The sequence below is a fragment of the Clarias gariepinus genome, chromosome 19 (genome assembly GCF_024256425.1).
Source record: "Clarias gariepinus isolate MV-2021 ecotype Netherlands chromosome 19, CGAR_prim_01v2, whole genome shotgun sequence".
Taxonomy (NCBI): Eukaryota; Metazoa; Chordata; class Actinopteri; order Siluriformes; family Clariidae; genus Clarias; species Clarias gariepinus.
Window position 1 is genome coordinate 9,918,597 of NC_071118.1, and position 26,813 is coordinate 9,945,409.

At 39.6% G+C, this 26,813-nt stretch overlaps 1 protein-coding gene across 6 annotated transcripts in view; it reads right to left on the reverse strand.

Moving 5' to 3' along the window:
- Positions 1–26,813, reverse strand: part of cadm1a (cell adhesion molecule 1a) — a 346,104-nt gene that overhangs the window by 48,527 nt on the left and 270,764 nt on the right. For all 6 annotated transcript variants that reach the window (XM_053478294.1, XM_053478290.1, XM_053478289.1 and 3 more), the window contains 3 exons: positions 14,067–14,219; positions 12,066–12,203; positions 6,992–7,150 (listed from right to left, as the gene is read on the reverse strand). In XM_053478294.1, the coding sequence (XP_053334269.1) occupies positions 6,992–7,150; positions 12,066–12,203; positions 14,067–14,219 (450 nt within the window). The remainder of the gene's footprint in view (positions 1–6,991; positions 7,151–12,065; positions 12,204–14,066; positions 14,220–26,813) is intronic.

Below are 26,813 nucleotides of genomic sequence, written 5' to 3' on the forward strand. Positions count from 1 at the left end.
TGGACCCTCTGTGGATCAGGCTTGTTTAACCAGAGCATCCCATGGGTGCTCAATCAAATTGGGATCTAGGGAATTTGGAGGCCTGGTCAACAACTTGAACTCTTTGCCCAATGTGGTTTCGATACCACTCTGCTTTGGCTAGTATTGATTTTTTTGGCAGTTTGTGCTGCTTTGTTGGTCCGGACTTTTGGTCCTGCAGGCATACATGGGTCCTGGGTGCCCAAGATCCTGTCGCCAGCTTGCTTGCATATAATTGATAATCAGCGTTATTCAATGCAGCCAGTGGGGGTGTTAGTTTTATGGCTGATCAGTATAAATATAACAGCTTTCTATATTATATTATATTATAAAAAGGCCACATTTACAGTGAAAATAATGAAAAAATAATGGATACAGCCACATAGACTGAGTGGCACAGCGCTTGGCTCTTGGCCTCTTGTAATGGCTGACCTGTCCTGCATTCCATAGGCTGGCCTGTAATGCATTCCACAGGCTGGCCTGCTTCCAGACCTGCAGTTTCTCCAAGGGCTTCAAATCTAATATTCGCTCCATAATGGAGCTTTAAGTGCCATGCCTGTGCTGTGATGCATTGTGTGCCCAGCTGTATGCACAGCCGACACAGTGGTAGATTACAATGTGAAAACTGTAATGACATTGATACAATTATGGGGCATTTCATGTGCGCGAAGCAATGCGTTCCTTGGAAAGAATTCTCGTATTTGTAACAGCAGGTTAATAATGTAAATTGGCCAGATTTCGCAGCATGCACTGTGAATTAGCATGGAGACACAGAGTGGTTTTGTTGAGCAACACCCAAATAGAAGGAATTTAGCTCCAGCTTGTGTTGACACAAGCTGGGAAATCTGGAGGTCTTAACAGATCAAATGGTGTATGATAGAACAGATCAGTAGTGTATGACTTGAAAGTTACATCTCTGCCAAAGTCAACAAAGACTTGTTGGAAAAACTGCATGTTTCATTACGTTTAACAGCACTGTGGACAGTACTGTCAATTCCTGTATGCTACATGGTTCCTTTACACTGTCCCACACACGCACCAATATAGGGAGACTTTAAAGATTAAAGGGATGTTGATTAATTTTCTAAAACAGCAAGTCTGGCAATAGCTTCATCTGTAATTCAAATCACAATTTTATACTAATGCATTTGTTCTAGTAGGTTATAAATTTTATAGTATTCGCTCATTTGAAGGGACGTTATACAGCTACCCCACATTCATATGCTCTTCTTTAAGAAATAAAAAAAAACAAATAAAGAATTTTTTATATGGTAAAGGAGATGTTTCTGTAACATTTATGACAAGCGGTCTCTTATGCCATTGCCTTATAACAGAAATAGAAGCTGAGGGAACAACTGTTTGGCTGCTATACCCTATAACAGTTTTAGACAAACCCTTAAAAAGTGCATAAACATTAAATTGATTTATAAATAGAAAAAAGCTTAATGTGCTAATCATTATTAACTTAAAACTGTAACTTCAATAGAACGGTGGCTTAGTGGTTTGCAATGTGTCCTCGCACCTCCAAGGTAGACGGTTCGATTCCCAAATTAGTTCTGTGTGAGTGCAATTTGCATGTTCTCCTTGTGATTGTTGGGTTTCCTTTGGGTCTTCTGGTTTTCCCCCACTGTCCAAAGACATGAAGATTAGGCTAATTGGTGTTCCCGAATTGGCCGTAGTGAGGAAGTGAGTGTGTGGTGTGTGTGTACCCTGCGATGGATTAAACTTGTGCCTGTAGTTTCCTGGGATAAGCCCCAGGCTCATAGAAGTGAATGAATGAATGAATGAATGAATGAAGAATTGTAACTTCTTGCAGATTGCTGTGGTATAAGTGTGATAGTTTAGGTTAGGATGTGCTGTTTTTGGAAAATAATCAACACTCCGAGGCACTGATTATTTTCATATAACAGCCCAAAGCTCTCTTCCATCATGAAATTTGTCAGGTCTTTTGGTCAAACAAATTTTTGTTGCCGTTATGACCTTTGTGGTCTCAAAAAAAAAAAAGATTCATCTGTCGCTTTCTGTCCATCTGTCCAAATTACATGCTGGTGGTCTGCTCTGAAGCTCTAGTTAAAATGGAAATTCACCTGTTTGTCTCCAGCAGTGCAGTGGAGATGCTTCTCGTTTCTCTCTCTCTCTTATCTTTAAGCTCTTTGCATGAAAGGCACAGAGCGAACGCTTCTAGCTTTGAAGGCGCCCCTGTATCAATTCCTCTGAGAAGCGTCCCTCTCCTAGGTGTTCAGGTGCAGAGACCGGCTAAGAGCGCTCGCTTTTGGATCAGCTCGCAAACCATGACTGGAGGGTACCAAACGAAAAGGTCAGCCTCATTTCAATAACACAACCATTTGCCGGCGCTCTCTTCAACACCACTGGCATTTCCCTCAAGTTGCCAAACTTCATTTCCCTCAAGCCAAGGGGGGTACAAAGGTGCTGACGAGCAACAGAGTGAAACTGTTGCAAGGCACAGCTATCAATATTTCTGGACTTATTTAATATCCAGAGCCATGCATTTTACAATTCTGTAAATAAACTCTCCACTGATGCTGCCCACACTCATAGATTTATTTTCTAGCTGATTATTTTACTGCTGCAGGAGCCAGAATTCAGAGAGAAAAAGTAGTGTTTAAACTCCATGGAGGGAATGGGTTCATTTTTCCTGCTTTAAGCTGAGTCAAGCCAAAGGGCAGTTGCCAGTATGATGATCTGGGCTTGTCTGTGCCAGAGAAAGGTCAGGCACAAGCACTGATTTGCAGTCAATGCTCTATGGACAGTGTAGTAGGAAGTGCTAGCCCTGTCTTGGCATGAGATGAAAACAAACAAATCTCTGGAGAGAAAATCAGCAACAGCGAGAAACACAGTTGGGTGATATGGGGAAAAAAAAACCTTGTGTTTACCAAACTTTGGACAGTAATGGTATTTTTGTGAAAATGCAATCCAAGAAAAATCTACCTACTATTGTCTCTGGAGAAACCCTTAAAGGTTCTAAGTATAAACCATAAAACAGAGTGCTTTCCTTGCATTAACAGAAAGAAAACCCTCTTTAAAAAAATAAAGACCCCCTAGGAGGAACCACATTCCTTAGGGAATTGTAGGAAAGGTATAGTGATCACTTAAAAAGAGTGATTCCCTTTTAGATGCAGTAACAAGAACCTTTTTAAGAACCAAAGTTCCCCTATGGGGAATCCTATTTGTTTAGAAAACAGATGGCATGTAACGAGTAAAGATAACTCTTTTACTTTACAAATTCTATACAATTATATATTTTTAAATATAAAAGCTATCCTTTTTCTATATTAGAGGGAAAAAACAGATGACTCAATGAACCCTTGGACAAAAATGCAGTGCAAAATAAAAGAATCTACCATCGGTCTCTGGATCCTAATACTAAACGATTGCTTTTCTTGCAAAGAGAACCAGAATAACCTTAAAAACACCTTAAGAAGAACCCTACTGTTTAGGGAATTTAAAATAGAGCATATTGTAAGGTTCCTAAGGGTAGCCTACAACAATCAGCAAACAAATTTAAGCCACATATCTTTAACCTTTTTACATTGATTATCATTTATATACCAGTAACCTGGACCTAGGATCATGGGTACCTATTCCCATGGAGACCAAAGACCAGTCTGTCCAGGTCCAGGCTAATGAATCGGAACCCACAGGAAAGCCAATGCAGCACAAACCAACCAAAAAAAAGTTAACGCTGACCATGATAGAAAGGTACCAAAACACGCAGTGCACTATAGCCTCCCTAACACAGGCAGGCTGGCAAAGAACCCAAGACCACCGACCTGGCTTCCAAACTCCCCAGATAACAATCCAATTTTGCACCGCTGCTGGAATCCGCTGGACAAACAAATCCGATCCATGGGGGATCCACCCTGCAACCCATAGCACCCAAAGGATCTTCTGCCAACATCCTGGTGCCAGACACCACAGCACAACCCTAATGGCCCTGAGGAGCAACACCCTGAGGGGTCATAGCCACCCTGGTGACACAAGGGGAACCCAAAACCTAGGTTGTTTTAATGTTCATGTTTTTAATGGGTAAATGTATGAGGGAAAAAAAAAAACAGATAACTCAAGGAACCCTTAAACAGATTATTATGTCTCTTTCACCTTTAGAAACTGAGCCTGCCCTATAAAGAACACTGTTTTGGACTGACAGCATACAGGATTCGTCAAACTTTAAACAGAGTTTCTCCAGTTTGGAGAGAGAATGGAAGTTTAGTATGTAAATGACCCCTAAAAGAAACCCTATTGAAAGATAATATATTCAAATATAATCAGAATGTGCCTGAACACCTGAGCACCGTGTCACTGCTGTACAAATGATTTTGGAACTACTCGGATCATCCACTCAAGACCAAACAAACTGGAATGCAAACTGGAGTATCAAATTGCAGGGGCATTTTCTGGTCTTAAGGAAAAATGAGAAGAAAAAAATGAGTTTCACCAGTTGACACATTTCCACCAATGTATCTCCCACTGGTAGCATAGAAAAATGAGGCCACTGGAGGCAAGCAGCATGAGATAGTGTCAGTGCTTTATTACTGAAGCGTGGAGGCCTGCTTAATTCTCTGGCACTCGCTCAGCGCTTGGTCTGATCTAATATGTATGTGCAGAGAAAAATGCAGACAACACCATTATTAAAATTAGTGGGAGAAAAAAAAAAGAACAAGCAAGCAAGTAGATCTTTCCCTTTCCTGACAAGGCATTTATTTCTGAGTTCCAAAAAAAAAAAAACCAAATTAGCACGATTACACACCACTAACCTCAAATTTAGCTAAACAGACAAGGTATGTTTAGTGTCTCGTGATAGTTTTTTGGTTTTCAGGTTTGCACTGAAACTACATTGATAATGGCTGTTGAAATGTGATTTACGGCACTGCATCACTTTTCGTAGTCTGTAAAAAATGACTGAAAGCTGCATGGTGCAAACTGTGATGTTATGGAGCAGCAATCTCGGACAAGCAGAATCACTTTGCTGTAGTGGATTTTGGAATCATTCCAGCCTACTGAAATTATGGAAACAGAAAATTCTGCTGATATTTACATAGTTTCACTTAAATCTGTAAATACCTAGAAGGGGCAAAATTGTTAACAAGCAAATCCTACCAGATAGAGAAAGAGAGAAAGAGAGAGAAAGAGAGAGAGAGAGAGAGAGAGAAAGAGAGAGAGAGAGAGAGAGATGTGCATTTATATGTGCACCAAGCAAGAAGAAGAAAACGGCAAGGCAAATAGTGTACCACTTATAAACACTTAATAATAAGCAGCTCCTTCACTGTTTACGCCAACCAAAGAGACCAGGGTCCTGCCTTCTTATTTGTATTCAGGTTTGTAAATTCACGAGATAAAGTTCAAATAGAGTTCGCACAAAAGTCAAAGTAATCGCTACCAGAACTAAATGTGCATGTCTTTCACATAAAGCATCCTTTCCCCTGAAATAGCCCAAAAGCGTAGTTTTCAAGTGTCTCCTGTGTCACCGTAGCAGGGAAACAACAAAATTGGAAATAGAGTGGCTTCACTCTAGAAGAGCACCACCACGTACAGAGTAAATCATTCCATTTAGTGAATACCTAATACTTATGGAAAAGCTTTTCTATGACATAAACATAACTCTTGATAAAGTACATGGTCAAAAAAAGTTGGTGGACACCATAGTCATAACATAATAGTCATCCTGTATGTGCTTTCTGAACATCTCATAAAAGGTTTGTTATAATAACCTCCATTCTTCTTGAAGGGCTTTCCAGCATGACTGTGAGGATTTGCTCATTCAGCCACAAGAGCATTAATCAGGTCAGGCCCTAATGTCAGTTGAGGGGTCCTGGGGCTCAGTTGGCATTCCAATTAATCCCAAACGTCTTCAAAGGGGTTGAGGTCAGGGCTCAGGGCAGGTCACTAGAGTTCTTCCTCTCTAATCTTGGCAAAGCATGTCTTCATAGAGTTTGCTTTGTGCACAGAAACACTGTCATGCTGGAACCAGGGAAACTGTAAAGCTATCAGCCCATGTTACACATATAATGCAGAGTATGTGTGAAGAACCAACTTCTGACGTTTATGGAACATGGAAGCGACCAGTCTTTTTTACAAGTCGCTAACCTCAGCCCTTTTGGAGAGATGATTTTATGTGCCCCAAAACTGGCAATTTTTCAGCCTTATACTGTCTCACTCATTTTTTAAACAATAATAATTAAAAATGCAGATTTTTCATACTTCTTTATGATACTAAAATTGGTATAAGTTTCTAGAAGCATATGAACTGTTACAATGCTGCTTAAATTAAGTCAAGCTAAAAAAAATCTGTAGTGTCTGTAACCATGTCAAATTTATTTCTTAACAATTTAGCATTTTTAAAATAATACACCTTTTAAGGTTTCATGTGAAATCTAAATTGGCCAAATTTCATCTGAATGACAATTATAATCATTTGAAAGTTTTGAATTTTAAAAAGTTACGACATTAAAGGGCATAAAATTGTATTTAGTGTATGTGATTCTTTTTATCTAATAAAAATATAAATGTGTAAGCATATTAACAAAGCAAAAAAAATAAAAATAATAATAAATAAAAAAAAATAAATAAAAAAAAAACCAGAAGCATTTGGTATTACGAAAAATGATGTTGTATGATCCTATCTGAAAATTTACTTTTTCAACTACGTGAGACACTTTTTAGCACTAATACCATGTTCTGGCCGTGTACAACTTTGTGGCAACAAGAACTACATTTGGGTGTAAAAATGTGTATATATATATATATATATATATATATATATAAAGTATAAGATAAAAAAAAACATGTTTTTTCAGATTGAATAAATTTGGAGAAAAATATCAAATTTTAATGTCATGTTGAATAAAAGGTCAAGACTGAATCAACGAAAAGCTATTTTAGTGCTCCAACAAGTAGTGTTTTCCCTATTTAAAGCAGATTTTTATTTTCGTTTAAAGCACTGCACACTACTTACACTGCACCTCCAGGTATTTCTGGGCTTGAAAGTCCTTGACTGCTGGGTGGTCTACAATGCAGACAACAGGAACACCATCGTCCTCCTTTGTAACAGTGAGCCTTACCGAGCTGGTTACAGTGTACATCCTGTCATCTGTGGCCTCTGCTTTGGACCTTCCTGTGAGAGCAACAGGGAAAAGAAAAAAAACAAAACAAACAGTGTATTTAAGGCCAATGCAGAATCTTCCATCCTCCTTTCCCTTTCTCTCATTTCGGTATATCAACTGTGTATTTATTCATCTGTTAAGGAGGAAAAACAGCAGCAGTCTTGCAGTGCTAGTTGCTATGCCTCCCTAAATTTATTCAGTCGAGTTAACAACAACATAAACAATGCACAAGGAGACTAAATGTGCCTCTCAAGGATACATAACACAACTCAGCACTTCGGTATTGTGTAGAGTTAATAACCCAGTGTAGGGGGAGTGGGCTGAAATAAGGACTGAACAAACTCAAGCTATGCCCCATCAGGGGCTGGGCCTGCTGCACAAAACCTATAGGGTTTCCGCGTTTATCATGGAACAGGAGTGTAGCGGCTCTGCAGGACACTCGGTCGACAGCAGAACTAGACCAGGAGCACATTAAGGGCTCAGAGCCACAGTACAAACTGCAACCACAGAGAGAGAGAGAGAGAGAGAGAGAGAGAGAGAGAGAGAGAGAGATGAAAGCCAGGTGGGCAAAGAAACCAGAAAACGCAAAGAAGCTATTGTGCTGTGCTGTGACTTTGTTCACCACAAATCCTGAACTGGAGAGAAAGAGTTGCCATGATAAATCATTATAATTGGTGAAGTATTAAACTTGCCAAGGGGGATGTGGGGGGGGGGGGGGGGGGTGAAGAAAGAATAGGGCAGGAAAAAAATAAGAGCACTAGAGATTAGGGAGGAAAGAAAGATGCAAAAATCCTCTTAAAACATACAGTACTGTGCAGAAGTCCTTCTTTATATTATTATTACGTTAAATTTAAAAAATGCAACAATTTTTTTTTGTGACTTTACCTTAGTAACCAACTACATAAAGATACAATTTAAAGATCCAGTTGTTTATGTAACAACCTCAGGCAGCAGCCTTGTTTCCCCTCTCATCTGTTCCCAGCACTCAGCACTCAGCATTCAGCCTCAGCGGTATACTAGTTACTTTATGCTTAAATGATTCATAGAGCACTGTGTGGCTTTTAAAAATAAAAAATCCTCTGGTCAGGTACAGAGACTGGACTGAAAATGAGAGCCAAGAAAAGTCCTTTAGGAAGCTTGGAGAACTATTCCTCATGATTACAGTACTGTACATAAAAAAAACAGAAAAGTCTGGCTCTGTGGAAGCAAAATATGAAGAAATAGCAGGTGATTTAAGACGTTTGCACAGCACTGTACTTCAACAAGAAGGAAACAACTGAATAAAAACTATTTCAGACCACTGACCTTTTCTGACCCTGACCCTGTTTACCTCACTTCCAAAATCTAATGAGTTTATCTGCTGCTTACAATAATAAATTCATACAAATACTATATTCATTTATTCATCCTTCACTTAGTATAATTAGGCGGAAAATAAAACAAGTAGAAAACTGATAAAGAAAAAAGCAAATGAATAAATCGTGCAAATATATTTACAGACAAATGCATAAAAATGTCTAAAACAATATTAACAAATTATTGACCAAAATTACAGAGCAAAAGACAAAAAAAATCAACCAGGCAAAAAAAGTTACATTACATTTGCAGACAAGCTAGAGAGTGAGGGAGAAAATAAAAAAAGAAAGAAAGAAAGAAAGAAAGAGAAAGAGTGCAGGTTTCACTCATTTTTAAGTAGTGAGTCTGTGATCCATATCCGAGTCTGACAGCTGGCATGCAGAGACGAGCCACGCTGCATAGCTGCACCTGCAAATCATCTCTAACACACTCACCAATAATCCATATCCATACACTTTTAATGAGCGACTTTTCACACCATATTAACAAATTACTGCAGACAGCGCTGTGAAAGCCTACAGTAATACGAACAGCTTTGCTTGTTTCTGGGCTCGAGCTGACTACCTGTAGCCTTCTTACAACCTGAGGGATAATCAGAGGGAGGAACATTTCCAGCCTGTGATTACGCACCGTGCTTCATGAGTGCTTTAATAGAGCCTGTGTTTTCCTCATTCTAATGTCAACCTCCCACAATGCCGCAATCACACCTGCTAGAGATATAATCACAGGTCAATCACTGTCATTCACAACTTTTCTTCATCTCAATATCAGTTCAGCTCTTCCCCCCCTTTTTTTTTTCTTTTTTAAATGCAAGCGTGTGCTCTGATTAGGTCTGATAACACGATGCTACAGTACGCTGAACATCAAAGAAGGCAGGCTTCTGACTGATTTCAGCACTTAGCCTGCTCAGATCCTGGCCTAGCTCATGCTCCCTTCATCCTCAGTTCGTTCTGATGCTCCATTGTAATTTTACCTCATTAGCGAGAATGAGCTGAGGATTTAGGGGTGAGCTTGTGGAACTGAGGAACCTCTTTTATTTTTTTATTTATTTAATGCTACACACCTTACTTAAAATAGATTTCTTATCCATTTAGCACATTTTAGCTTGTTGGCAGGTTAACTGAAATGGTAGGTTATATTTTTAGGTTTAGACAGCAGGCTAATGACTGTCTAGCCTCCCGCTGGCCATCACCCATCCTGCCTCTGTCTCTCATCTGGCAGCAGAAGATTAATAACTCTGAATTAAAAAAAAAAAACCTTTATCTTTCATTTCGCTCATCTTACTAGCACCGGGCATATCGTTGCATGTGCCAGTTGCAAATTAGAAATTTGAAAAGCAGCACAATACAGGACTGAGAGATGGGTGTGCATGTGCGTGCGTGCGTGTGTGTGTATGTGAGTCCAGAGCTTTGCATGGCAGGGCAGCTGAGTTTACATTCCAGGGCTGGATGGGTGTAACCTTTAAATGATATTTAAAAAAGCCTGATTATCCTGAAGGTAATTAGGCTGAATGATGAGAACATTTAATTAAAAATAAATCCGCAAGGCGCTGAGGCCAAAAGCAATTTCCAGACGGTGAGCACTGGCACTAGGCTGCTCGTGTTGCTTCCTTACTCCATTATTTTTCTTGCTCATTTCCCATCTTGCTGTTTATTCCTGTCTTTAAAAGAGTGCAGAACTGTCACATACATCTGTCCATTTTTAATAACATGTATATCTCTGACACTCATCTCAATGATCGCCTGCATGCTAAAAGGAAGATGAGCATGGATGGTGTAGGGCCAGGCTGACTTTATTCATATTCCATGGATAAAGCATCAATATTGTCTTTCCTGAATGTGCCATCACAAATCCAATTTTAAAACATAGTTATTTTAAATAAATATACCGTGGGGCACTAGGGGGCGCTAAGAATGGATTTCCAAGGCTTATTTGTAAAGTGCAATGTTGCTCTCTTCAACAGTTATGCCAATGACAAGAGTCTAAATAAAAATCTCTTAGATGGATGGATGAGTAAATGGATGGACAAAAGGAAGGAAGGAACAAAGATATCGGTGAACACATTTTCGTTTATAACACAGTGAAACCTCGGATTGCGAGGAACGCAGTTTGTGAGTGTTCTGCAAAACGAGCAAAAAATTTTTATAAATTTTGACTTGGAAAACAAATAAGTCTTGGTTTTACGAGTACCGAGTATCATGTATCACGCATGCGCTTCTTGTTTTGACGCTGAGCGACACATGATCATAACTGAGCCAACGTTTTTTCCCTCTCTTGTGTTGCGGAATTGTGGGTCATCGTCTCCCCTGCTGGGTCTTAGTGCTCGTCTCTTACTGGTATAATCAACATCTGTGCACACCTGTACTGTTTACTATAACACTGTAACCACGTGTGTGCGCGTAAAACACATTTTATTTTGTGTCTGTATGCAGCGCGCATGTAAAGCAAAAGCAAGTCTCATTAGGGAGGTTAAAAATCCATTTTCTCTCTCTGCTCAACACTTACTCTGCCCTTTGCCTGCTCTGTGTGTCTGTGTGCGTGCGCGTCATTGGACACCGTGCCCCCCCCCCCACACACACACACTCTTTCTCTCTGCTCTACACAGAAACACTGCTCTGTTCGCGATTCTTTTTAAAGGTAAAGTGCAGGTTAATTGGTTTTATTTTTACTTTACAGCAGTGATTCCGTTAGTGTGTCGCTCAATCGAGTGTCAATAGAGAGATTTCTTTTTTTTTTTTTTCGATGAACCAGTGTTTCCATTGTGTGTGCGCGTGTTTGTGAAAAGAGTGGAGGAAGGGTAACTGTGTAAGACGGGAAGGGGAAGAGGGGAGCTTACTTTAGATTCACACACACACACACACACACACACACACACACACAGCGCAAAAAATTTGTCGGGATTTATTTTTCCTTTATTTTAAGGGTAAAGTGCAGGGTAATTTGTTTTATTTTGATCTAATATTTTGTGTTAATTATTTTTATGTGTTGATTGTTCTGGGCTGTAAAACGAATAAATTAAGTTTCCATTATTTCTTATGGGAAAATATAATTTGGTTTATGAGTGTTATGGAATACAAGGTAAACTCAAAACTGTGGTAAAGTCAGGACTGATGTAAAGTCAGGATTAAGGGAAATTCAGGTTGACGTAATGATGGATTCGAGGTAAGCTGAGGTTCGAAGTAATATTACACCTGAGATAAATTTATACCCGCATTACATTACAGGAACACAGGACTGAGGTAAAGTCAGGATGAGGTAAAGTCATGTTTGAGGTAAAGAACGGACTAATGTATAAATAGGACTGAAGTTAAACAAAGTTAAATATAAAGTCAGGTCTGATGTAAAGTCACTGTAAATTTTGTAGTTTTATCAGCTCCTTCTCTTTTCTGCACTGTAATAGGCAACAGGTGGAGGAAAAAAAAGTGTTAGAACAGCACCTTTATCCAAAGAGCACGAAACTGCCAAATCAGTCAGAAGGAAAAACATGACTTGACTGCCAATTCTGTTCTAAAGCGTTAAAAGAGCTACTGAGTTGTGTTTTATGCGCAGGACACATACGTAATATCCCACCTTGCAGCTCTTTGTCTCCTTTCATCCATCTGATGGAGGCGGCTGGTTTGCTGCCCATAGCTGTGCAGGTCATCTCCGTCTCATTGCCCTCGCTTACAATTTCCTCACGTGACTCGATGATTGGGTTGCCTGGTGGGACTGGAAGGAACAAATGCAAACATCAGGACATTACAGCGTTGATCTGTTAATAACATACATGACAACTATGCAAAACACAGTCAAGAATTCTATATTAACCACATCTCAAGATTGCCCTCTAGAAGGTTCTTTAACCTATGTACAGTAGTATAAATAAAGTGCATTTGACTCTTTGTGACTCTTTGTAATAGTCGCTTGCATGATCAGTTAAAAGTTGATGGAGTTGTTTGGAAGAATCACAACAGTAATCATCCACCAAAAAAACAACAACACATTAACACAAAAAGTTATCACTCGAAAAAAAACATTTCATGATTGTTCTGAATTCAATAAAACATCAATGCAGCTTGTGAAATTAAAATGCCGTCCTTTGTCCTTGAGACTCCCCACAATGGAAAACAGAAGAGAGATTTTTAAATAAAAGTGCTAAAACTGAGACTTATTTTATAAATATTAAATTACCTTTGCTGTTGCAAAAAAAAAAAAAAAAAATCACTGCAGCAACAACCCTATTTTTTTGTTCAATTTACTCTAACAGCTCTATTTTTGAACACAATTTATTTAAACAATCAGTTTAGAATTATACAACCAGTTGTTTACTGTAATAAACTTTATTATTAATTATATTACTAGGACAGGCACATTAATATAAACATTATTTATTATTTACCTATGTTACCTGGAACATAAATAACAGTTAATTAAATTAATATCTTTTGATGTACAGCGCTGTGCAAAAATTTTCAGTCATTCCAATTTTTTTATATTAAATTAAAATCAATTAAATTCAATTATGTATATAACATGTAAAAAATAGAAATGTTTAAATGCAAAAAACAAATGTTTAACTGCAACAGGCTGGAAAGTGCCCAAAGATACAGTTAAAAAATTGGTTGTTTATGTAACAACCTCAGCAGCGACCTCATTTCCCCTCTCGTCTGTTCCAACCACTCAGCATTCAGCATCACCGGTATACTAATCACCAGCCTGAACATCTGTCAACATCTGCACCGGTTTCTCACTAGTTCATGCCTTAAGTCAGATGCTTTTTAAGGCTTGAGTTATTTAAAGGTCACTGTGTGGCTTAACAAACCAAAAACTTTCCTCTGAAACTATTCAGGTGCAGGGACTGGACTGAAAATGAGAGCCAAAAAGTCCTTCAGGAAGCCTGGAGAACTATTCCTGAAGACTTCATTAAAATACAAGAAGGTCTGGCTCCTTGGAAACAAAATATGATGAAATAAGGGGTGGCTCAAGACTTTTGCACAGTACTGCACGAGAATCAAAAATCCACGCGTTATATATATTTTAGACACTTTCTAACTTTCACTAAAGCAGCATTTTGCTTTAACGTTTTTACCGTTACGATTTTTACCATATTCACTCAAATAACTACTTGTGACACTTTCAAAACTGCATGCATGCAAGAGCTTCTGTCAAGCTTTTCAGGTGTGATGCTCATGCTCAGTTTAGCATATGCTCATCTTTGCAAAACTCTACCACCTAGTCCTAGTGTGTATACTGTAAGTATTTTTAGCATAAGAGCATACTCTTATAAGAAAAATGCTTCTCGTTATAACAAACGCAGACAGACGCAGGCCAAGTCTCATGATTCTTCGGCATTGTTAATGGAAACCAAATATGTGTTGAACTTTCTCAGCTATGACAGCTCATAAACACTGCTCTGATAAAACATGATGAAGCCCCACAGCTTGCGATGCTGCTTCATTACTGCTGTGCCCCGAACCTCAGGCTGTTAAAACGAATGAGACAAGGACATGTTCAGGGACAGAGGTGTGTTGCAGCCTGTTTGTTTCCAGCAGGATGGATGGCAGAGTTTGTGTATGTGTGTTTGGCTCGTACTCAGCACAGTGATGTCGGCGTAGGCCTCCTGCGGAGGGTCCGTGTAGAGCTGACACACGTATCTGCCCTCATCCGAGAGAGACACGTTGGACAGGGCCACGCGCAGCTCGTTGTCTGAGAAGTTGACCAGCTGAAAGCGAGAGTCCTTCAAGGCTGAGGAGAGAGAGAGAGAGAGAGAGAGGGAGAGACTATGGGTGAAAAAGCATAAGCAAACTTAACATCTTAAGGAAGTAAACATCATTGTACACCTTGATTTTTCTGTGTGTGGAAATTTGTTTAGACCTTCAGACCAAGTGTCCACTTGCAATATAATAACATGGGTGTACATTTTTTGAATTGTTGAGGTTAAGCTTAGTGTAATGCTCGGTTTAAGTGATGGGTCGTTTTCACACTGAGGTCTGGGAATCGTTTCCGAGAACACTTGTCTCCAAAAACAGTTGATTTAAGTCAAGTAAGAATGCAATCGTTTCGTGCTCGGGAACCGACCCCAGGACCACTAGCAGAGGTGGATTTTGGTGAACGATTCATGTGTTCCTGAGCACGGTGGGCGGGCCATGTGTTAGCAATCATTCTCAATAGAGGAAGTGATGCAATAACTATTCAACTCCGTCACCGTACACAAACAAATGTGGCTGTGAAATGATAAAGTACAATGTTTGCTCGAAATTTGGGCGGACGAAAAACATTCAAAGATGTTGGAACTGGACACTATATTTGTATGCATAGCTTACATGATTTTAACTAAAGTGAGAGTAATTAACTTTGGTTGGTCCATTCAAGGAAAACCAAACATAAACTACAGTTTTTCCTAAAAGAAAAAAGTGGTACTCTGGTTAATAAGTATGTTTACATTAACTCTTCCTAAGGGTGATAAAATAAGCATGTGATTATGTGTGAATGTGTGTTCCTACCACTAAAGAGATGTTTGAATGGTGAAACTGGTTCACCAAAATGCTGCTTCTATGGAACCAGAAACCAGCTTGATATATGACATGGACAGTGTGCTGTTTTTTTATTCCTGTTGCAGAATCATTATAGCAGAGAGCTACATGGCTAATCCTGTGAAAGAGCTACGCACTTGGCACCATCGACTAAGAGCAACAAAAGCAATAAAACCTGTGACTCTTAAAACTCTTCGCACCCACGAGACTCTTAAGAAAAAAACCTCAGCAGACACCTTTATGATCACAGCTCAGATTAATTATGCATATCAGGCAAATATGTACTCGCAGATTTATTTACTGGAGTCACGACAGCTTTTTGTTCCTGAACTCTCCGCCCACGGTCGTACTGCATTAAAATGTAAATGCAAAACCTTTTGAAATCACATAAACACTGTTTCATTTCATCCGTTTCATTTTTAAGGAACACTGCAGGTAGATTTGAGGAAGTTATTTAGACTTTTTTATAATGACTCCTAGGTGTTAGATTAAAGCCCATTTAGTTGGATAATTGTGACCAATTATAATTAATACTGTAATAATTAAATAACAATTTTTAATAACATTAGAAATTACTAAAATAGCCATAATAATAATAATAATAATAATAATAATAATAAAAAGACCTACTGGTGTTGAAATAAAGAATAAGACGTACTGTTTATCAGTAAATTCTCACATCATATTATTCACCAGTTTGGTTTAAACTAATATGCAATAAAAACAGGAAATTTATACAACTTAAGTAGTTCATGCTTGTTTATGTTGCCGAATTTAATTTTATGGTGTAAAGTAATATTACAGTACTCATGCTCACACTCATACTTTACTTTACTGTTTATCCTGTACAAGGCGAGGGAGATACAGTACCCTGGATGAAGTGCTAATCCATCACAGGGCACAAGCATGCACACACTCACACACTACGGGCATCTTGAAATTGCCAATTAGCTCAATATAAATGTCTTTGGACGGTGGGAGGAAAAACGGAGGAATCCCACCAAGCGAGGGGAGACTTGACAGGACACTTGAGACTACTGATGGGACAATCGCCTATTATGAATGATGATCGTGGATTTCCTGTGCATTTCAAGCAATCGATTAGAAAAAAAACAGCAATCAGAGGTTATGGTTACGAAATTCCTGATAGACGTCATGTTGCATTTTTTAATGTGTCCTCAGGAAACTGCTGTGCAGCGGAAAGGTGATATGCAAATTTAGTCACAAGCAGTATGTGTGCAATGGTATATACTGGTTGACCTACAAGGACACTTATACTTGAGTTTGGTAGCTGTCTGGTGTTTGTAATGTTTGTATTTATTAATAGATGCTTATGCGAGTAATTCTAGTCGATGTATGTGTAATGTACTCTGGGTGTAGTAATAATAAATGGCATTGGGATAGATTTTCAGGAACAACGAGTTCAAGAACCATCGCATTGTGCGGTTAAACTGATTATTAATCGATCATTAATTGGTTCGCTCAAACTGATGGTTGATAATGGAATCGTTTCTGACTGGCATCACTAAGATCACTGCAATCTGTACAAAATCCAGTAATAAAGTGCTCGCCCTATCATCCGGAGATCGCAAATTCAATTCCTGGGTGATGCTGTAGCCTCTCGCAGCTGATTGGCCGAGATCTCTCAGAGGGGAGGGACGAGAGATACTTAGTGCTCTCACATTAATTACAGCTCTACAGTTAATCAGGGGCGTCTGTGAGCTCGCGGAAGGAGTGGATAGCGTTGTCCTCCGAGTGTGTTACACCGCCCCAAGCGGAGCGTGAGCAGCAGTTAGAACAGATGCGGTCGGCTGGCATCATGAGGTTCAGAAGAAACACTTGATAGTCTTCGGCTCCCGAGAGGTAGTAGTAGCCTTAGAAGAAGATATCTATATATTTAAATGTTGTCCTAGAAGTGGCTAAAGCTTTGAACTGAAATGTGTTAACGTGACTGGCTCACTTCTTAAAACCTCCTACCTATCGTCTGAGTGAGCAAGAGCACTGTGTGACTATAGGTGTCCATGTGTTACTGGTTGTCAAACGTACTAGACACTTCCTCGCTCAGTCAATTTAGCAGAAGCAACCTCGTTTCTCCCTCAAGGAGGAAGTTCTAGTAAGAGGCACATGCTGATCACAACTTCGTGGTTTTCAAATCAAGTTCAGGGCCTCGCTCCTAATTATGTAGCATCGGGGAAACAAACTTTTTCTGAGTCCGCTCCCCCAAGAATAATGAGGAGTCCATTAGGCTTGTTTTCACGCTGAACATGATGGAGGCAAGCGCAGGGCATAGGGAGCGAGAGAGAAATAGTAAGAACAAACCAGAGAAAAATAGAGAGAGATAAAAGGATGCCCCCCACCGCCGAATAAATTCCTGCAGAACATTCATGACAATGAGAGATGTTCTCATCAGCACTGGATAAAATCAAAGACGCCAGAGAAAAGAGAAACGGGAATATATTTAATGTATATGTGTATCCAGGGGATATAAATAAAGAAATAATCAGTCATCATTAGAGCTTTTTGGGCCGATGAGTTCCTGCGAGCAAATGCTAATAGAGCGGCGTGTTGATTGTCCTGGGCTCCAGCTGGTTAACCATGCTCTTTAAATTTTATAGCCCAAAAGAGAAAAAGAATCCCAAAGTGTTCTACAGCTATTTGGGCTGTGGAATAAAGAAAGACGTCTTTATCGGTGCTTAAGTATGATTGGACTTTTTTTTTTACTTTTCCTTCCAATCCTTTCTTCCAAGCATGACCCCCACACACACACTTTGCCTGCAGTTGTTCAGCCATCCAGAGCACATGAACTGGATTAACCAGCCTCTTTGTCTGTATTTCTTTCTTCTCTCTGTGTCAGTCTTCCTTCTCTCCCATGGCCCGTAGCCTTGACATGAGGTGCCAGCACTGGAGGAGAAAACGTCTTTCTCACCTTTGATCGTGTCTTTGGATTGGTGTGATCTTCAGACGAATACACAAATAAATAAAACATCCCGGGTGTGTAGCTTTATGCGCACGAGCTCTCAGGTGAACGAGAGTGTCAGAGTGTAAAGCACAGGGCCTTCTTTGCGCTGCAGACTTATCTGAGCTCCAGCTCCTTTTCCTCCACCCCATGTGGCATGTCTTTTATGTGCTATTAGAATAATGTGGGACTAATTAGAGTGGCCGGCTTGAAAGCTGGAATCTGGCTGTCAGAGGGAGGGCAGGGAGGCGCTAATGATTTAATTTAATTTATTGATTGGGAATGTGCGGGGGGATTAAAGCAAACTGATAAGGGGCAAGCGGCCAATGCAGTTTGTAATCTATTGTGACGGAGCGTCAGGTGGAGAGACAGCAATAATTAGAGCGTTATGGATACATGAATAACTGCAATGTCAGCTCTAATGGGGACGGGATATGAGGCCTGGGGATAGCAGAAAGGTCCATGTCAGGACCGTGCGCCAGGCTGTGGGGTTTAGGAGTCAGGGGTGATGATGGAAATGGACCTCGCTCTACAAAAAGGCAGGGTCAACTCATAAAACATCCACCAACCTGTCCATCCTTTAATCTGTTATCTATACTATTTATCCTGTGTAGGAACGTTTGTGGCTGGAGATTATCGCAGGGAACAACCCGGGATGGGGTGCCAACCCATAGCAGGGCTCAAGTGCACAAGCACTCACACACACTCATACACAAGGGGCAATTTGGAAACATCAGTTAGCCTACACCACATGACTTAGACGAAACAGTGGGAGGAAACCCACCAAAGTACGGAAACGACATGCAAATATCCACACACATACAGGACAGGAAGTGGGATTTGAACCCCCAACCCTGAAGTGGTCCTAACCACTAAGCCACAATGCCATAATAATAATAATAATAATAATAATAATAATAATAATAATAATAATAATAATAGATAAATGCGTAAAAGAAGAAGAAGACGACTGGGCAGCTTGTATTTCAATAGAAAAATGTTCCTTCCGTTCCTATATTCCAGGATCATCACATTAAGTCATTTGATCAGCAGGATCTGGTTCAGGTTTTACACATGATGCTCTTCCTTTTGCAACCCACCCAGTTTTAGGTTTAGTGCCGAGCTTTGGGCTTTGATTCATATACATTTTAGCAGTTGCTGTGCATTTAAGTAGTTGCAGTTAAGAACCTTGCTCCAAAAGTGGAGACCTGGTGGTGGCGACGGTGGGGGGAGGAAGCTCAAACCCTGACCATCCAATCAGCAACGACCTTCACCTACTCGCTTCACGAGACACCAATGGACTTAATGTAAATGTAAACCGTACAGTAATAATTCAATAAAAATTTGAAATAACTTGTGTAACTAATGAGAGGTAATTAACTGGTAGTTAAACTACTGCACTGTCCAATACAATTCTCTATTGGTTGATTAATTTTCTTTAACAATAGTGCTGATGCTGGCTGATGTTTAGTAACATACAGTAATATCTAGTTTACGCGAACATGCACAGACAGACTTTCACATTATTTAATAATACATACATTAATAAATGTGGTTATATAACTCCGTAACACAGAAAAATGTTGCTCTGGTCAAGCATCCTGTAAGATGTTTAACACTCCTGAAAGAAGATTTTATTCAGTCTTAGTGTTTTTGATGTAAAGCTCAAGCTGTCTTTAGGATGAAAGGCTTTCTGTTTTCTCTGTAATATGACAAGCAGGATTTGGAATATATCTCAGAGAGAAAGACAGACAGAGAGAATGAGGGAGAGAGAGAGACCTGATAAGGAAGAAACTGTTTATAGCTGCTATGTATGATTTACGAGGGTGAGTCGAAAATTATCTGCACTCTGGATGTAGAATTTATTTAGAATCAACTTAAAGTTTATTTACCTACACCATTTTTTGACATGATCTCTTTGCCTTTTAAGACACTTCATCCATCTGACAACAAGCTTATGTATTTGCTCATTAAGAAATATTTTAGGCTGAGCTGTGAGCCATGAGAATTCATCAGAAGTAAAATCTTTGCTCTTATAGGGCTGCTTTCAAGGGGGCTTGGAGACCAAACTGGTGAAAGTCAGATGGAGCAAAATCAGGACAATAGGGAGGATGCTTTAACACTCAAAACAAAGTTTTTAGAGTGTGTCGACAGAGTGGACAGAAGACTCACAATGGGCATCCCACTGTAGCACTGTTGATTGTTCAACCTTTTTTGTTAATGTTCTAATGCTGGCCCTTGAGAATCCCAGAAAACTGTAAGCACGGGTTTTTCCAGCTGATGGTTGACGTTTGAACCATTTCTTGGTTGGCATTTGAGAATGTTACTGTCCCATTCTTTGCTGTTTACAGTACTCTCAGGCTCATTGTGATGAATCCATGTCTCGTCTCCAGTAATGATTTTCTTTAAGACGCTTTCACCGTCCTTATAGTATTTGTCCAAATTTAGTTTGCAGATATCCATGCTACTTTATATATTCTCGTCTGTGAGTTCTTTAGGCACCAGGTACGCCTTTAGACCACAAAAAAAATTACTGCACACTAATTTCCGAAAATCACATTGGGACATTGATTTTTGCTCGCACCGCAGTTACAGTACAAATGATCTGATGTAACAGGTTTTCACCTGCACAGCAGTGACTGGGGAGATGGTAACCTTGAACGGAAACCGCTGATAAAACAGTGAGTTCATCTTCTATACCGCTTTATCCTGTAATTAGGGTCAGATTATAAATCCTACATATTAGTACATTACTGAGGTATAAGAGGAATAAAACACATCATTACATGCTGTTATTTGTTGTGGGAAAGTTTGTTCTCTATCTTTCTGCATTCAGTATTTTTCTTAATGGTTATCTTAATGGTTTTCTTATGGTATCTTTTGATAACTTTGACTGCATGAACTACTTTACTAGAAGTTATCTAGCTGGATAGGTTATCTATTATCTGCTTAGCGATAATAGTCTATTTAAATAGATCTACACTACAATGGTACATCTCATGCTGTGAGGGTGGCTTTTGACTTGACAGTCCTGGCCTGACAGATGATGCTGCTTGCGTGATATCCCAGAATGCCACGGGGTGGCGGTCCCCCAGCGATAGGAGGATGGAGGTGCGTGTTGGGGCTGTCCAGCTCTCTGCAGGGGTGCAGGAGAATGAAGCCCAGCTTGGCACTGAATATCCCACTGAGAGCACACTGCCTCAACCCGAGTCCTCCAGAATTCCTTATTTTTCTCTTTACATTTGCAGGCTTTGTTTTTTGTGCTTTACTCTACAATGCTTTGAGTCTTATTCTGACAACAATCTAAGGGAATTGGAACAGACAGCCTGACCTATGCTGGCAGGCCACAGAAGTGGATGTCTGCTGAGGTTTTGATTATGATTAAGCTGAAGAGACTGAGGTAGCGACTCTGTATGGCACAGTGCAGCGCGACACAAACAAACAAGAGCGTCTGGGTAAAAGACACGACAAAAGCAAGGACAAACAGCCGGTGCGATAAGGCCTCAGAGCCGCTCGGCCTACCCAGCATGGAGGATTTCAGCTGGAGACACTCGAGTATTAGGCTGTTTTTCTCCTCGCATGTTATGAGGTGTTTTTTTGGTGAACAAGAATGAATCTGACCCTTTTCTATCTCCTCATTCTCCATGAAAGATTCCAAACGCAAGACAAATCCATAATTGGCACCGCAAGACAGCTAGCGGGACCAAACAGAGAACGAGAGCTGAAGAAAGACAAAGAGAAATTCAGCTGTGATCCAAGAGCTCTTCTCAGTCAGGTGGGTGTTGGTGTGTGGAGTAAGTTCCCAAGAGTCTTAGAAAATTTAAAATGTTTAGTTTCTCCCACTGAGCTATCTCTAATACCGCAGAGAATTTTCACGCTTCCCCCCCTTTTTGTTAATCTTGCCCACTCGCCTGTACTGATTTTCTAAAATATGAAGTAGCAAACCTGTACAAAAGACACATCAGAATTGATTAAGCCAAGAACGGAGTTTTTTTTAATTTTTTATTTAACCAAATACATGTCCAAACAGGTGACGATTTAAAGGGAAAACCAGCAAAATGTAGTGCATCCCGGCTTTACTTGTACAAATGCCATAATTTTTGCGTGTTTAATTGGTTCTAATTAATATCTGGCAACCATCAATACCATAATAGAAGATCTTACATTCACTTTTACATCCTCATGAAACCATTAAACTAAGCTTTGTCCCCTCTGAATAAGGACAGAGTCATCTTGAAGAATGCACTCCCATCCGAATAGAAGTGTTATAGTCGAATCTTGGTCTGCAAAAGTTTTGCAAGACGAGCAAAATTTTTAAATAAATTTTAAGTTTATAAATGAGCGAGGTCTTGATATTTGAGTAGTACACATGCGTTTGTCTGCCGAAGCGTCACGTGTTCACAAATAAACCAACGGTTCTTCTCTTTCGAGTGTAAAAGCAAGTGTCATTGGAGAGGTTCCTTGTTAAAGATCCAGAGTCTCTCTCTGTCAGAAAGCAGCGATTCTGTCAGTGTGTGCGTGCACGAGTGTCATTATAGAGGTTTCTTGTTAAAGAATATTCCCAACAGAGCAGTGTTACCGTTATTGTGTGTCTGTGTGTACACTAACAAAAACACTGCTCTGTCAGGATTCTTTTCAAATGTAAAGTGCAGGTTAATTTGTCTTATTTTTACTTTTTGTATTGATCATTTTTCTTTGAATATTTTTGGGTTGTGGAACAAATCATCAGTGTTTCCATTATTTCTTAATCACTTTGATATACGAGTGTTTTAAAATACAAACATGCTTCCCGAACCAATTATGCTCGCAATCCAAGGTTTGACTGCATATCAGAGGATAAAGAAAACAGTCCCATGCATTTCTTTGTGATTTTCCTTGACTGTTTCTTTTTGCACAATAAATGAAATGCCCTCTTAAAGTATATGAGACACCAGTTCCTTCTTTATTTGTTATATATTTGTTATTTGTAACTAAGAATGCCTACATTTTCAGGATTTCATTCAGGACATTATTTAATCCTGGTTTTAATTTCAAGGAAACTGAAAATAATTATTTATTTTGGTTTTCACTCAGGCCATAATAATGAACCTGCAGCTAAGATGTTTAAACACATATATATATATATATATGACTGTATGTATATACAGTCAAGTGCTATCCACAAAGGCACTGTGCTGCCTACAGTATTCTTATCATTATTATTTGATTTTTTTATTTTTTTTATCAACAAATTTAGCTAATCACACCTGGTGCAACTAACCCCAATTTTTCTTTTTATATTATTTTATTGTCATAACTCATAACTAATATAGTGATTATAACATTCTTCATTGCAAGACTAAAACGACGAGGAAAATAATCAGCTTAAAATATTTTTTTCTGCTCGTTCCTCTGATTGTCCGCTATTAACCTTTCTTAAAAAAAAAAAGCCCGGAGTCGTTTTCTAAACAAAGCAGCTGCAAACAAGCTCAATTTGAATCTCTTCCAAAATAATGGCCTTTCCGAGCTAATGCTTTCTCCTTAATTTGCTGTGGTCAATCTGATTGTATTTATTCTTCAATCATTTCCATTCATAACATTATGTAGCCTAAAGACACATGCGCACATACACGCACACACACACAGAGCTCGCGTTTGTGTTATCAGAAAGCAGAAGAGTGTGTGATGATGAAACAGCTAGAAAAGAAAGAAAGAAAGACAGAAAGAAAGAAAAAAAACACAGTTAGTTCACATTTTTTCCGCACTCCATCTAGCTGAGCCGAGGCCTGCAACTGAAATGATGCTGGCTGTAAACACAATGGCGAAGAAAGGAATTCCCAGAGAGAGCGAGAGACGAGAGCAACTTTCTTTGTGAGGAAATAGCTGATAGTTGCTGAGGTGATGTCTTATACGCGCATCTCCTTCAATCTCCCTGACCCCTTCTCTCAATCTCTCACTCATGTTCTCTCACTTTTCCTTCCCACCCCTCTCTCACTCCATTTTCTCCCTCACCCTTTCTCAAAGGGTTACAGAGTGCTTTATTGTCATGGCTGTTAACTATTAACAACAAAGCCATAACAAATTAAAATAACAGGGCATGTACACGGGCTATCTTTAACAAATTATAAGGAATAAAATATGAGTATAACAACTAAATACAGTTCCTGGAGAAAATGTAAAATGGGGGATATTGTAGTTAGCGTAAATGCTAAGTTTCTAGGCATTATGTTTACAAAGATATGACTGTGATATCAGGAAGTGAGTCGAGTGGGCGTGGCTTGCTGCAGCTGCTCCTCCCCTTTACACAAAACTCACAGGCACAGAGAATGTATCCATAAACATCAAAGCCACTGGCGCTCTGTAATACTTTTATTTAATACAGAGGAACCAATAGGTGCTAGAGAGGATGTCAAGTTTCATGTGTTTTTCAAAAATTGAGCTCAGGATGGCAGTTCTCACAAAGTGGCACCGAAGTGTTTTTTTTCTTTTTCAGTGTCTGTCCACTCTACAAATCCCCATTATAGTCTACAGTATGAAGTAATTTTTTTGCAGAATACAGAGCTATTTTCAAAGGTGTGAATTATTTTGGATCAACATGATTTTGACCAACCAAGTAGAGTTTTTCGAGCCTTTCATGCTCCGATCGGACCAAAAGAAAGAGAGCGCTAGGAAATAGGGGAGCAAAGTGGTTTGGCACAGGTACCACCAAACAGATTCTCATAAATCACAAAAGGGTTTTGTCTCTAGGGTTTTTTTCCTTTCCATTTTGCTTGGGAGACCTGGTGAAAGTTTTTATATTCACTATATGGATAAAAGTACAATACTTGGCCAAACCTGTTGATAATTTAATTCAGGTGTTTTGGTCAGGCCTCTTATCCCAAGTGAAGGGCAATCTCAATGCTTCAGCATACCAAGACATCTTGGACAATGGCCCTTGGCCTATTTCGGGGAAGGCCCTTTTCTATTCCAACATGACTGTACCCCAAGTGCACCAAGTACAGACTATAAATTTGATGAGTTTGGTGTGGAAGAACTTGACTGGCCCTAACATAGAGCCCTGACTGCACCTCTTGGATGAACTGGAGTGGAAATTGCGAGCCAGGCCTTCTCGTCCAACATGAGTGCCTGACCTCATAAATGCGCTATAAAATGAACGGGCACGAATTCACACAGAAACACTCTTGTGGACAGCCTTTCAAGAAGAGTGGAAGCTGTTATAGCTGGAAAATTAGGACCAACCCAATATTAAAGGATATGTATTTGGTTACAATACCACTGCAGGTTTGGCCAAATACTTTTGTTCATATAGTGTATGTTTTGTTGGGGTGTGTGCAAAATTTGCGGCCCAATCCTGCATTTGTGAATACCATCAGGCACACCCGATAATAATAAAAAACACTAGAATGAACAGACATTAGCAGGTGTATTATAGAAAGAAGTATCGATTAATTAATTGAAATGACATAGCATAGATAGTGTTAGAATTAGATCAGATTAGATTAAATTACACTGGAAGTGATCAGCGTTTATCACATGCTACAGAGTGGATGTACTGTAACAGTGTCTGCCAGCCGAGCACGTCCATCTTGTTCTCCTAAAACACATCTTGGTTTCTACTCAGTGCTCAGAGAGGAAAAGATTGTGATTTTGACTGTGAATTTATGGAAATATTCCAGTCAAATCTGGTGGTATTTTGGACAGATCACACTGAAATGTGTTTCGATTTCTACTTCCTGTAGCTTAGAGTGTTTACACAATCTCTGTTCTAGGGATTTATAGGTTTCGTTGTCTTCCTTTTTCAATTTTTAAACTGTGATCCCCTACTGTGTATGTAGAACTAAACTGAACTCTGAGTTTGAAAATTCTCTCTCACTCTCTCAAACCAAGACTTAAAAAAGATGTTAAGTAAAGATAATGAAAAGAAAATCTTTTATATTATTAATAATAAATGTAAACACATTGGGAAATGTATTGTATATCATTTAAAAAATGAAAAAAGTCTAAAGTCTTCTTTACCACTGTAGATAATAAGGAGCATACCCCCGTCTAAATAAACTGCTCACTGTATCTCACCTCTTTTCTCTCGCTCGAGTCTTTCTCTGTGCCTGTCGCCTCCATTCTCTCACCTTGTTCTCTCTTACTGTCTCTCACCCCTTTTCTCTCACTTCATTCTCTCTCAAAGTTTCTCGCTTTCTCTTTCTCATCCCATTCTCTCTTGCTGTCTCTTGTCCCGCTTTCGGCCTGCCTCTCACCTGCATTGCTATGTCTCCTAGCCCTTCCCTCTCGCCCTTTTTTCCTTTGTCTTTTACGGGTAATTGTCTCTCGCTCCTTCTCTCGGATTTACTTCTCTCTCTGAGTGTCTCTAGCCCGTTCTCTCTCTCTAACTATTTGTTGTCTGCTTATACTCTTATCCCTCCACTCTCTCTCTCTCTCTCTCTCTCCGTATCACCTCTTACACACTCATCCTTTCTCTCTCACACTCTTTCACCCTCTCTCATTCCTTCTCTCGCTCTTTCTCACACTCCCATAGTATGCTGTCCCGCTCTCCCTTGACCCCTTCCCTCTCGTTCCCCCGACCCTTCTCCTTCACTTCCCAGTCATTCTCTCACCCTTTCTCCCACATTCCCTTGCCCTCTCTTCCGACTCTCCCTTGACCCCTTTCCCTCCTTCGCTCTCCTCTTCCCTTCGACCCCCTTTTTTTCTTCTTGCCCCTTCCCTTGCTCACTCCCCCACTTTCTCCCCCGCTCTCATTTTCCTCAGGCTGCTCTTCTTCCGCATCTAATTTGTATTGTTTTCGCAGGTTTAATCCTCCAGGCCTTGGGGAGACATGCCGTTCCTTCTAAATGGCAGCAATCAATTTTGATTACCGGT